Source organism: Callithrix jacchus, chromosome 6 (genome assembly GCF_049354715.1).
Source record: "Callithrix jacchus isolate 240 chromosome 6, calJac240_pri, whole genome shotgun sequence".
NCBI classification, from domain to species: Eukaryota; Metazoa; Chordata; class Mammalia; order Primates; family Cebidae; genus Callithrix; species Callithrix jacchus.
The window spans coordinates 61,583,974-61,598,580 of NC_133507.1; the positions used below are offsets into that span (position 1 = coordinate 61,583,974).

Genomic DNA, 14,607 nt, shown 5'->3' on the forward strand with positions numbered 1-14,607 from the left:
ATATATATTCCAAATGGCATACAAACAATATTATTTATTGAAGCACTGTTTATAATAGTGAAAAATTGGAAACAGTCTGTTCATAGAATGGGAACTGGTTAAAAAAAGACTACAGCATCCCAAAGGAAACTATGTAGTTATAAAGAAAAGAATGAGGAAACTCTGCAAACTAATACAGAGAAATTCCAAGATGGTATTATATTAAAAGAGAGGCAAGGTACAAAACAATGGATATAATATGCTATCATTTGTATTCAGTATATATGTATATTTGCTAGTACATGCATAAAACATCTCAAGAAGTATGCACCAAATTGATAAAACACTGATTGCCCCGGGAAGGGCAACCAGGTAGTTGGGTGACAGGAGTGAGAGGGCCAATTTTCACAGACTATTTAATCCCCTATTGTACCTTTTAATTTTTAGACCATATGATTGTATCACCTACTTAAAAAAAAAAAACACGCCCTGCCTGAGTTCTGTATGCATTTGCATTTTCAGTGCAATGAGCTATAAGGGATTATACCTTACCAAATTTAAGAATTTTTATTTTAGGATTAAAAGGATTTTTAATAAGAATTATCAAAGGCAGCCTGGGTGTTGAAACTATTACTCTCAAATTTTTATCATTTCCTCTATAAAGTTGCACAGACTTAGTTTCTGGCCTTAAATCATACCTATTTTCAGCTTCCCTGAAATCAAGAGTGTCCTGTGCCATATCAATTAAAGTAAATGTACTTTCAATTAAAGGTGTTAAGTATGAGTCTGAAAAGATTAATTCTTTATAAAAGGATGACCTTCAGTAGTTTGCTCCAATTAGGCATTTTTCCAACCATATTTCATCTTGATGGGACAAGTCTACTACTCGCAATCAATCACTATGATCTTTTCAAAGGCGAGTATTTTAGGTTCAGAGTCATAAAAGAATGACTTGACTGCCCAGCCTCCATAACTTGAACCACAGTTGATATAGACAGAGATTATGGGTGTTGGATATTACTTTTGTGTTATTAATATCTGAAGCATCAGGATGTGCATAATGATATTCTGGGTACAGTTCCTACACCTCTCTTCTCATGACCTCACTAGAATAAATTTATTTAAATAAGACCAATGGAAAGAAAGAGAGGAAATGAACAGTGACACAAATTAATATCAAACCAAATTCCTCATTGTTTCCTCCTGTCATTTTATTACAAAACACATTATAAATACTTGCTGTCCTCATGGTTGTTTTCTTATTGAACTACTTTAGTTTGAAGTGAATCATTGCTTATATATGGCACAGAAAACCAAGACTATTAAGGAAATGAATGCTTGGCGACTGTTTTATGGTAACATGCAAAATCTTGGGGAATAATACTGCTTTCTCTTAAATAAAGGAATTGAGCATTTCCGTTTGTATTTGGTAGCTCCAGTATGGAATTATTGGCATTCCCTCAGTCATTCATTAAATTTGTAAACTTGGGGAAGCCAGTGAACATAGTCAAAAAAAATGGAAAACAAATAATATCTCTTTGCATATCTCAAAAGTTAATTATTGGAATTAAATGAGATTATATATATATATGTGTATATATAAAACCTGTACATACATATGTATGTGTGTACATTTATATATTAGTGTTACTTAAAATGTAGTCCAGTGACCCTGGTAGTCCTTGAGACCCCTTCACGGAGCTCATGAGGTCAAAACCATTTTTATAATAATATCAAGAAATTACTTGCCTTTTTCACTCTTTAAACATGGTCAGTGTAATTTTTCAATGGCTGTCTCTATGACATTTGATATTGCAACAGATTGCAGAAACAATTGTAAGATTCTCGCTATCCTAAGCCAGATATTATAGAGGTTTACAAAAATGTGAAGCAGTGGACTCTTTTTCACTGAGTTGTTTTTATCTTGACAAGGAAAGTAATTTTTCATAAAAAATTATATTAACATATGATGGGTTATTGTCATATTCAAATAAATTCATTCTTAAAAAATTATTTGTTTTAATTTCTAATACAGTAAATTTTGATAGATATGGTTCACAAAAACAAAAACTCTTTAGAGGTCCTCAGTAGTTCTTAAGAATATGAAAGGATCCTAAGACCAAAAAGTTTGAGAACTGCTGACATATATGGAAGCACTATGTAAATGTGTAGTGGGGACATTGGTAGTTTATTAAGAAACTTTGCCAGGTGTGGTGGCTTATGCCTGTAATCCCAGCTCTTTGGGAGGCTGAGGCAGGCGGATCACTTCAGGTCAGGAGTTGAAGACCAGCCTTGCTAACCTGGTGAAACCCCATCTGTACTAAAAATACAAAGAATTAGCTGGGTGTGGTGGCACACACCTGTAGTCCCAGCTGCTTGGGAGGCTGAGGCAGGAAAATTGCTTGAACTCAGGAGGCAGAGGTTGCAGTGAGGCAAGATTTTGCTTCTGCACTGTAACCTGGGTGGCAGGTGACAGAGCAAGACTCTACCTAGAAACGAAGAGAGAAAGGGAGAAAAGAGAGAGAGAAGAAAGAAAGAAAAAGAAGGAAGGGAAGAAAGGAGAGAGAGAAAAGGAAAAGAGAAAGGAAAGAAAGAAAAAGAAAGAAGAGAGAGAAAGGAAAGAAAGAAAAAGAGAAGAGAGAGAAAGGAAATAAAGAAAAAGAAAGAGAAAAGAGAGAGAAAGAAAAGAAAAAACAAAGAGAAGAAATTTTAGCTGTTGAAACAATGCAGCACGCAAACCCTCCTCCAGTCACTACAGGCAGCAGGGCAGGGTTCTTTAGTCTGGGGTCCAAGATGATTTCTGAATCCTCTGTAGTTATCTATAGTTTTGTGCATAGGTTACTTGTGGTAGTCCCTCCATATCTTTGCAAGGGCACATTTCAAAACTGCTATGGATATCTGAAATCGAAGATAGTACTGAGCCCTCTTTGCACACTTATGTTTTTCGCAATACATACATACTTATGATAAAGCTTAATTTATAAATTAGGCACGGTAAGAGATTAACAACAAGAACTAATAATAAAATAAGAACTTACAGTAATACAGTGTAACAAAGGATATGTGAATGTGGCCCCTCTCTCTCAAAAGATTTTGTACTGACATGGGCAACTGAAACCATGGAGCGTGAAATCATGGATAAAGGGGAGCTGCTGTATCTACTTTCTTTTAGGGTGAGGATCCACAACTTTCACAGTTTTTGGATTTCCACAGGTCCTAAAAGTAGCACAGCTACAGGAACTGCTGCAGTCCCTGGTCCCATTTTAGCCCTGAGGGGAGTAGTGATAACATCAAGGAAACACAGGTTTTCCACCTGAGGGGAGAAAAAGTTCAGGTCCAAGGCTCTCATGTCTGGGCGTGGGCTTGGGCATGTCTTTATTTCTCCCTGTTTTGCTTATGGAAAGTTGTGAGACTTGGGCTGGCTTTCTAGACACTGAGGAAAAGGGCATTGTTTCAGCGGGTGCCAGGCCCTGTGCATCCTTGTGGGCTTCCTTGCTCTTAGTGTGGTAGGATGTGAAGAACCAAGATCAGGTTGTGGACCAAAAAGGGCCCAGAGACTGGCTTCATTGTGGTTTGGGCACAGTTCACAGAGACCAGGCAGAGCTTTAGAGTGTGAATGCTCAATTTCCCGGCGCCTCAGGAGGATGTTTGGGAATGGGTATTCAGGCCATCTCTGACTCCGTCTTAGACACTTTCGCTGGCTGAGCTAATACTAGTTCATGTTTCCTATGGGAAATTGTTTGTTTGTTTTTAATGAGACAGAGTCTCAGTCTGTCACCCAGGCTGGAGTGAAGTGGTGTGATTTTGGCTCAATCTCTGCCTCCCAGGTTCCAACAATTCTCTTTCCTTAGCCTCTTGAGTAGCTGAGATTATAGGCACCCGCCACCACTCCTGGCTAATTTTTATATTTTTAGTAGAGTTAGGGTTTCACCATGTTGGCCAGGCTGGTCTCGAACTCCTAACCTCAAGTGATCCACCTGCCTCAGCCTCCCAAAGTGCTGGGATTACAGGCATGAGCCACTCTGCCTGCTTCTACTGCAATTTCTTAAGATGTTTTTATTAACCTTAATTCTAGCATCTGTTGAGAGAGACAATATTTTAGTGTTCTTACAAGAATTTAAAACTAGTCTAATTATAGCTCATTGCCCCTTATCATTTCTTAAAATTAATATGAATGAAAATCTTATGTCTCAGATATTTATATATTTCATATCTCCCCAGTGCCATTTAATTTTTAAATTGCATATACATATATATTTTTTGGTTTTATATAAGCTTTTACATTTACTAAAAGTTTCACATATTCAGTGGGCAAAATATTGCAAATTGACCACTGAATATATAAAACTTTTAAATTTAGATAAAATTTTAAGCTGACAAGTGCATAACTTGTTCTTGGTGTTTTGCTGCATTATTTAATGTGTAGTACTTCTTGAATTCTGTCACTGAGACCATCTTTCCTGTTTATTTCACTCATAAAATAATTTTATAAAATACTATTTTTCAAGAAAAAATATGGAAAATGCAGTGGATACCATTTATTTTAGACTAAAGTCTTCTGAAATTTTTAATTATGAAATTGTATTTAAGATTTCCTGTTTAGTGCAGATTTTATAAAATGAGCATTTGGTTTTTAGAATTTTGTGATATAAGCATGTTTATGTAAGGTAAATTCAATCAAATTAAACAAATCTCTTCAAATTAAATAAATTATTATTGTCATAACTATCTTTTCCAGTTAACAAAATATTTGGAGGTTACCTCAAACTGTAAAATGTTATTCACATGTTAGTAGCATCTTGTAAAAATCTGAATACATATAATTCGATTAAACTCTGCTTTCCTAGACTTTAATGTATTATATGTTATGTATTTCAGAAACTCCAGAAAGGAACTTAATGACATACGATTTGAGTTTACTCCAGGAAGAGGTAAGTTTTAATTGAAGTTATTATTTTATTGCCTCAAAGAGCATTGCAGAAATTGGTTACAAGCATGTGGTTATAATTTGCTATGTAAAGCTGCTTTGTTTAAAAATGAAGGAGGAAAGGAGAGATAGATAGAAGGAAGGATTTTTGATACGCCTAAGGATTCCAAATCAAACCACTACTGACTACATGAATCTCAGTGACACATGCAGCACAATATACATACAAATATGTTAGATTTATTAGCTCAACCATGAAAATAAGTATTACTATGGCAACGCAATCCCTAAAGGAAATGACGATGAATGTAATGAGAAGCATACAACAATCCTAATGAGGGTTGAGCAGCAAACAGTGGGATCATACAAAAAGGTAACATACTTTGCTTCTGTGATCTCAGTGCAGATTACATGAAGCCTCTATTGGGGACTGTTTACTAAAATTTTGAAAACTCTGAAGTACAAGAACTTTCTAGCTTGGTAGCTGGCCCATCAGTAAACTCTTTGACTCACCTGCAGTTATTGGAAGACACGAACTCAGTTGTCCACAGAAGCTAAAGTGAATGGTGAGCACTTGGGGAAACTGGAGGATTTCCTATATAAATTCACTCATGTTCAGTTTTGTTTTTTTGTTTTACAAAGGCTACCTGCCAAACAAAATATTCCTTGGCAGTACTTGACCATAGGCTCACCAGTCTCTGATTGCTAGTATTCTGAAAATGCAAAGATGTCAGGATTCATGGAATATTTGAGTTAAACTAAAATACTAAATGTCTTTTAAAAATAAATATACAGGCCAGGCATGGTGGCTCACACCTATAATCCCAGTACTTTGGGAGGCTGAGGCAGGGGTATCACTTGAGGCCAGGAGTTTGAGACCAGCCTGCCAACATGGCGAAACCCCATCTCTACTAAAAATACAAAAACTAGCTGGACATAGTGGCACATGGCTGTAGTCCCAGCTACATGGGAGGCTGAGGCAAGAGAATTGCTTGAACCTGGAAGGTAGAGGGTACAGTGAGGCAAGATTGTGCCACTGCACTCCAGCTCATGAAACAGAGCAAGACTGTGTCTCAATAAATAAATCAATCGACTTAAGGCCTCAATGAATGAATGAATGAACCAACATAAGGCCCTAATGGATTTCCTAATTGATGTTTCTTTCTGGGGATATCCATCTTTGACAATTTAGAGTTGGTTTATGAAATTGTACAGCACCAGGTAGTATTGTCAAAAGCTATCTGTTTTGTCATAATATGAAAATATTGACCAGGCCATGCTATGATGAAATCCAGTGATTATATAATAAATATTTCAGATACAGCAAGTAGAAAGAACAGATTCTTAAGATTGTTTCTTTTTATCTGATTGTTTGAAATTGACTATGGCAATGAAAATCAATTTTAATTTTAAGAGGAAACAAAGAGGTGAATATGAGCTCAGGACTTTTTTGGGTAACGTGGCCCTGTCAGCATTTTGGGCCATTTGCACTGGCTTTGGCAGCTGCCTATGCAACATTTAGATTACCAGTTCCTGCTTCTGTTGCACAGACAGAACCCATAGCATTGTCTGTCTAATGACAGCCAGCCTTCACTAGGTGGCAGTGCACAGGCCCATTATTAACAGAAGCACTGTGCATGTATCACTGCACCTCTTGACTGTTGATGCTGTCTGTATTCCAGACTTTGCTTGTAGTAAATCTGTGTGCAGCCCACATGCATTATGCTTGCTGTATATACATGTGAATACGTATATATGGCATAAAATGTAAACACATAAAATATTCTCTTTCCTCATTTGAGGACAAGCCCTTTGTGTTTAGTATGCCCCATATGCTATGGAAACCAGATAGATATTAATACATGAATATTTATCCTCTTTAGACACCAGCGATGTTAAACAGCTTAAAGAAAAAGTAGATTACTAATGAAACATGAAATAACAGTTATTTCACATTTCTGTTCTAAACTATTACTGGTATCTTACTTACATGCATACAAAATGACTGCCTAATGGCACACACAGATATGGAACATTTCCCATTTGGACCAGCCAGCAGTACTTGTTTCCCATTTTGGAATGACTCATCTGGTGCCCAGGAGTCCTGAAAACAGTAGGACATGCTGTATGCTTGAATCATTTGGGAATGTTAATCATTTTGGTACTGCTTTAATGCTATTGCTCAATGCGACTTTGATTATTTCATTTTTGTCTACATTCTATGATTATAGCTCCTTACTTAAATCTAAGATCTTATTGATATTTTCAAAATGATGGGTAACACATGAAAATGCTTCAGCGGATGATCAGTCAGTAGAAATACAGCAAATGACTGCCTGCTATCTGCCCAATGCCTACTAGGTGTTAGGCTCTTTAATTCAATACACTTCTTTTCCTAAAGATTTGGGTAGCATCCAAGAAGATGCAGATTATGAGGCTGAATGTTCTAGCTGCTTCAGAAAGCTAAATCATGTTCTGAGTAGAGCCTCTCATTATGCTCCCCTAACTTCCATGATTATGGAATCATTTTATCATGAAGAGACTTTATAAGGTGGTTTTTGTTTTGTTCTTTTCTTTTTTATCAAATAGACAGGGTTTCACTCTGTCACCCTGGCTGGAGTGTCGCCATCACAGCTCACTGTAGCCTTGACCTCCTAGGCTCAAGTGATCCTCCCAGTCAGCCTTCCAAGTAGCTGGGACCACAGGTACATGCCACCATGCCCAGCTAATTTTTTACCCTTTGTAGAGACAGAGTCTCCTGTGTTGTCCAGGCTGGTCTCTTAACTCCTGGGCTCAAGCAGTCATCTCACCTTGGACTCCTAAATTACTGGAATTACAGATGTGAGCCACCATACTGAGCCAACATGTGTGTTTTATTGCTGACAAAAAGGACAAAGCCTAAAACAAGCTCATCTTATATGGAACTTTAGTAAGATTCCTATGTATTTCTTTGCCATTTATTTCATTTTATTCCATTTCATTATGACTTTATTATGAAGTGGAATCAGTAAAATGGCAGAATACCAAAGTTTCTCTGGAAGTATAAAGTGTAAGGTGTGTTTCAAATGAGCTTTGCCTGCTGCATCATTATCACAGTTACCATTTATTATTTGCTATGTGTCGGACACTGGGCAAGCTTTTTAAACCCCGAGAGTTCTGAAAGACAAATGTACTCCAGCTGCACACTCACATGTATATGCACATGTGGAAACACATACACACACACACACACACACATTAGCCCACTTACCTAGTCACCACATCTGAAGCACAGATGAAGTAAGGAAATGCAGTTCATGTTTAGGGCAGCTTTTCGTGTCACAAACCACAATTCCATGTAGATGCTGGTTTGATTTAGCAGCTGTACTTTCAGGTGCCCCCTGACTTTGGAAGACATTTCTGTCAAACCCCACCTAGAGTGTTACAGCCTGCTGAGCCAGTTTCTTCTTTTCAAGCTACAGTTCTGGATATTTGTGAGAATATCTGAAGGCCCTGGGGACCAAGTCAGCTCCCTTGTAAAATCATGGGGGTTTATAACAGTTCTTCGGAGCACATTGCAATTTGTCAATTTCTCTTTACAAAGCCTTCAAGTAGATTACAGTGTTACCACGTTCATTCGTAACCTTTCAATTAAGTAATTCCAGCTGTATTTACTTGTTGCAGCCTCTTTAGTCCCATCCTTATGAGATTGCCAACTCCTGTCACTTATCATTGAGAAAGTACGTTATTTTATTCAACCACATTTTTCTAAGACAATGAATCCGTTGCTATTAAATGATCAATGTCATGTTAAAGGAGTTTCTTAATAGCGTACATTTAAATAGCTCATCTCAATAGTCCAACAAGCTCATAGGTTATTTGTACCAAATATAAGGTTGTATTAGATGCTACCCATTCAACCTTTCCCATAAATTCACTCCATAGCTTCTAATGACAGGAAAGGATTGATGATGGTGGGTGGGATTAACCTTGGCAGGAAAGAAAAGCAGTGTCGTAAGGAACAGCTATAATTTCTGAAGGTGCATTTAAAGATTAAGTCAGATAGTAGCCAGAGTGCACACATTTTTTAGTTCACCAAAAGTGGAAAAAAATAATTTTGTCTAACTTCTGTTAAATAAATAGCAAGATGCAAATGGCATGTGGCAAAACATATTTCATGTTGCTTCTGATTTTCTCCTGATAGAGTCTGAATTGTTGAATTAAAACTCATGGGTGATTTTAGTAAATGAAAAATATGTATTTTACATTGTACTGGGTTTTTATGTTACGGTTACTAACGCATATTCATTTCACATTCGAACAGATACGGCAGATGGTGTATCTCAGGAGCTCTTCTCTGCTGGCTTGGTGGATGGTCATGATGTAGTTATAGGTAAATTGTTTTTTAGTATGCACTGTCATTTTGTTGGTATATCAAATGGAAATGTGTTCAGAAGCAAAAGTTTTCACTAAGGAATAATTCACTCTGAATATTTGAAAAATTCTTCTTGAATTCTTATCTTTTATGTAAAAGTATACTTAAGAATCATATTTGGACAGGTGCCATGGCTCATGCCTGTATTCCCAGCATAGTGGGAGGCCAAGGCAAGTGGATCACCTGAGGTCAGGAATTCGAGACTAGCCTGGCCTACCTGGTGAAACCCTGTCTCTACTAAAAATACAAAATTAACCAGGCATGGTGGCGCACGCCTGTAATCCCAGCTACTCGAGAAGCCGAGGCAGGAGAATTGCTTGAACCTGAGAGGCAGACGTTGCAAAGAGCTGAGATTGCGCCATTGCCTGGGCAACAGGAGCGAAACTCTGTCTCAGGAAAAAAAATCATATTTAATTTTTTTCAAAAACTCTTAATGTAATACTGTCTCATGTATCTGAACATGATTTATCCAGTGAGGACCTTCATTTATTGGAAATATAACAAAGAACTCAGAAGACCCAAGAATAAGATGCTATAAATTCTGTGCACTAAAGCATAGTACCCTCTGAAGCCATTATTCAGAGTTTCTATATTCTCTCTTTGGTCATAATTCTCATAAACTTAGAATCCATTTTTTAAGCCCTCAGCAGTATGGATTATAAAATATCAGGTTTGGATGGGAACTTAAAGATCATTCAGGCCAGTTCTTTCACTGTAAAGATAAGGAAATGAATTCCTAAAGAGGTTCAGTAGTGTGTCTAGAACCATGCAGCTGGGTTGTAGCAGAACAATTTCACTCTGAAACTGTGGGTCTTTCTCCCTTCTTTAGAATCATAAGATAGCTGCACAGAGATAGGGGAGCCTGCTGGACGTAGGCCTGCTGATAGAAGCAAGCAATGACCAAGAGACCTCCTGACAAGGCAGAGGAGCGGGGAAAGCTCTAAGAGGCAGACATAGTCATCTGAGAAAATGTGTAGCCTGGTTCCACCTAGGGTGAGGGTGAATAGCTCCATGCTCTTCAGCAAATTCTGACTTTATAGAGATTTTATAATGTATTACTGTATAACTGAAATGATAACCCCAAGTAATCAAGGTTAGTTAGCATATTAATATTAATTGTGTTAATATAATTATATTATTAACTCTAATAACATTATTTAGGGGGATGTATATTATGATAATGCATTATTTAAAAATATTTAAATCAAAACTGATGTTTGGAATGGCATGCTCCTCTTATGTGATATGGTTTCTTTTTGTTTGTTTGTTTTTTTGAGAGAGGATCTTACTCTGTTGCCCAGGTTGGAGTGTAGTGGCGTAATCTTGGCCCATTGCAACCTCTGCCTCCTGGGTCCAGTCAATTCTTGTGCCTCAGCCTTCCAAGTAGCTTGGGACTACAGGTGCCTGCCACCACGTCTGGCTAATTTTTGTATTTTTTAGTAGAGACAGGGTTTCACCATGTGGGCCAGGCTGGTCTCAAACTCCTGACCTCAAGTGATCCACCTGCCTTGGCTCCCAAAGTGCTGGGTTTACAGGCATGAGCCACCACCCTTGGCCTCTTAAAGGATATGTTTTAATTTTAAAAATAACTTATTCAAATAAGTCCTTTCCCAGTAATGCTGGAGTATGTGACTGAGAGGGAATTTAAAGTAGCCACACACACCTATCAGAATAATTTTCTCCTGCTAACTTTGGAATGTAGATCATTATAAAGTGAATTATTTTATGTAAATAAGTGTAATTGAGTTTATAGTGGAAGATTGGAATCCTGATTAAAGACACAATATCTAATGTTATTTATATACAAATGATATGTCATAAATACAGATACAGTGATGCCTTTATAATTAGAAAAAATAGGTTTTTTCCTATTGATTATATATGAATTATACACATTGATTTCACAGTGAAGCTCCAATTTCTTTGCCAAGTGGCTTCATACATAAGGAGACACAGACATATTTTAGAGAAAAGTGACATACATGCATCTATGTGTTATGAGTGTGTATCCCCTTATATATTTTGTCTTTCACATCTGCCTTTACAGCCTTGTGAGGTTTAAGGCCTGCTAAGTTCTCACCTAAGTTTTCTAATCAAATGTGAGAGGGAAGCTGAGAAAAAAGATTAATTCAACTTTGGTGTCTACTTTAAATTCCATCTGAGAATTCATTATGTTAATCTACCAATTCCTTGATGAAGATGAACACTCTCCTTCATTAGAAAACATAAATACACACATTTGTGTCTTAGTTCACCAGAAGAAATAGAAGTTAATGGATAGATCAGGAGACCCTGCAATATACATTTTCCTTGAAGAGAGCTATGGTCTATATACTCAGCATCCAGAATAAAAAAGTAATCAGCAAGTGAAAATAATAATTAAAAACTTCTTTGAAACGCCTACTAATGTTTCTTATTAGGCAAGAAGCCAAGGATCAGATTATTCTTTTATTTGAGCTGATCTTGGCAGGTGGTTAGGAACACAGAAAATAAGAGCGATTCATGGAAAGGCATTAGGTCATGTCTTCTTTTAAGCATGGTTTTTGCTTCAGATCTACAGTCAAATTTAAGGTACTTTTTTTTTTTTGCCCCAGGCTCAGCTAAAGTTAAGAGGGTTTTATTGTTGTTGTTGAATTTTTAAAAGGAGGAAATTAGGAAATTAAGGTAGAGTTCATGTACAACTTATGGAGTGTGTTTTAAATACTGTATATAATTATAAAGTATTTCTTTTCCTATGCCTTAATTATTCTTCTAAAAAATCTTCAGCTTGCCTTTTTTCCCCTTCTTGGAACTGAATTATTTCTGTGTAGAGAGTATTGGAGTAAGAACAGGCATGTGTAATTCTTTTTGATATAGTAGCACTTAAAAATGCCTTACATGGACATCACACGTAAGTGTTTACAGTTTGTGTATTTCATTTGATTATCACATCAATTCTATAAAGGAAGAGAGAACACGTTGTTTTAATCACTGTTTTATAGACTGAAAACTGAGGTCAGAAGAAGTATCTAGATTGTTGCAATTGATAATGGTCCTTGAGCTTGGGTCTTGTTGACTCCCTGATGTTGACACTCTGCATATAATTTGTATCTTCAGCCTTAAAAAGTGGACCCAGGTAATTTTAAATGATGGTGGTTCTTGTGTCCCCTGGGGGAAAAAAAATAGCTTTTCCTTTTTAGTTTTTCCATGGACTAGTGGATGTTTTATATTTTAATTGCTGATGTTTGACAAACTAATATGTTTGAAATTACTCCCTCTAACCAGTCTACTCCCTCCCTCCTCATCTATTTTTCTCTTTACTAGATATGTCCTACCAGTATACAACTATGTTTTTATTTATCTTATCTTCAGAAAGCCCTGTCTTTACCCCACCTCCCATTACAGCTATTTCTCTCCCTCCCCTTACAGCTAAACTTATCAAAGAAAATTGTCCTGGCTTTGATTCCTCTCTTACCACTCTCTTTTAAACCCACCTCAGTCAGACTTTCGACCTCCCTACTCCACTCAAAACTGTTCTCTTTAAAGCTGTACCTGGGGAAAACACACCTGGCAAAAGCAGTGGCAGATGCGCAGGTAGGCGTGGCTGGAGCGAGGGGAGAAAAGGCAAGGTAAAGGACAAGTGGTCTGTGAATGCTGCCATGTTCCTAAACCTGAGGATCATCCTCAGTCCTCATCGTGCTGGACCTATCGGAAGCATTGGGCATAGTTGACAGTGCCCTTCTCCATGATAAGTTTTTTCCCTTGGTTTTAAGACCCCACCCTGTCTTAGTTCTCCCATCTTACTTGTATTTCCTTCTCAGTCTTTTTTGTTGGTTCCTCCTCATCTCTCTAACCTACAAATCTTAATGTGGCTAAGGACTCTTTCCTTAGATCTCTTCTCTTTCTCTACTTGCTCCTTTGCTGGTCTTATCTGGTTTCATGGTATTAAATACCTTTCATTCTTTAACTCCCGAATTTATATCTTTGACCAATGGAAGTTATTCAATACCTTTCATTCTTTAACTCCCAAATTTGTATCTTCAGACTTTTTTGTCTGAATTCCAGACTTATATTCAGCTCCCCTTTTAGCATCTTCACTTGGAAAGATAATAGCCCAGATTTAATCCACAGCTTCGGAATCCAGCCCCTGGTGTTTCTTCCCAGCCTGCCCCTCCAGGAGTCTTAGGCTCTTAGTTGGCGTCCTGTCCACCTTTCTAGGTGCTCAGGCCAAAACCCTGGGCATTGTCCTTGACTTTTCTTTCTCTCATACTTCACATCACCCCATCTGAGTGTGCCCAGGATCCAGCCTTTGCTCACCGTCTCACATTCCATCCTGTTTTAAGCCCCTCTCTACTCCCAGTTGAGTTCTTGTATTCATCCCTTTGCTACCATTCCAGCTTCTGTCCTTGTTTCCCTTTAGCCTGTTCTCATCTCAGCAGCCAGAGATCCAGGTAAAGTGAATCAGATGCAAAAGGCCACATATGGTGTGATTCCATTTATATGAAATGTCCAGAGTAGCTGAATCCATAGCATCAGAAAGCAGAAGAGTGTTTGCCAGGGGCTGGCAATGAGCAGGGCAGGGGAGTGACTAATATGTATTGGGTTTCTTACTGGGGTGACAAAAATGTTCCGGAATTAGAAGTAGTAATGGCTGTACAACCTTGTGACTTTACTGAAAACCACTGAACCATGCATTTTAAAAGGGTGACTTTTATAATATGTGAATTTTAGTTCCGTTTTTAAGAAGTAAACTATGATCGTGTTCATAGTTCAATCAAAACTCTGCAGTGGCTCTCCACCCGCAGACTCTGTGGCCCCCAGTCCCCTGCGCTGTGTCTCCTCTCCTGCTCTTCCCCTTGCTCACTCCATCCCAGCCACCTCGGCTGTTGAACTTGCTCTTCTTCCAGTACACTCCTTCAGGGCCATGTATGCCCACCCCCTGGTGCTTAAAGACTACTTTGCAAAAGGGTCTTCCCTGAGCAGCCTCATTGAAATCACACCCCACCCCCAACTCTCCACCCTCTTCCTTATTTTGTTACTCTACCTAACCTCTCCCCATTCAATAGCCTGTATGTTTTATTTATTTATTTTGTTACCGATGTAGGATTTCTCCTTGGGCATAAGATTTTTAAGGCCAGGATTTTAATCTGTTTTTGTTAACTGCCACATTCCCAGTGCCCCAAACTGCATTTCACATAGTTGGCCCTCCATAAACAAATAGGGATGAACAGATCCCACTCTGATATATACAGATGGACATAACATTTACTTTAGAAACAAAGGCTACTTTGAGTTATAGGATTCTAGT

The 14,607-nt window shown here is 37.8% G+C and overlaps 1 protein-coding gene across 4 annotated transcripts in view; it reads left to right on the plus strand.

Annotated features, from left to right (window-relative positions):
* STK39 (serine/threonine kinase 39) overlaps positions 1–14,607 on the plus strand; it is a 316,648-nt gene that overhangs the window by 237,791 nt on the left and 64,250 nt on the right. For all 4 annotated transcript variants that reach the window (XM_035304622.3, XM_035304624.3, XM_008998770.5 and 1 more), the window contains 2 exons: positions 4,858–4,910; positions 9,210–9,278. In XM_035304622.3, coding sequence (XP_035160513.1) covers positions 4,858–4,910; positions 9,210–9,278 — 122 coding nt within the window. The remainder of the gene's footprint in view (positions 1–4,857; positions 4,911–9,209; positions 9,279–14,607) is intronic.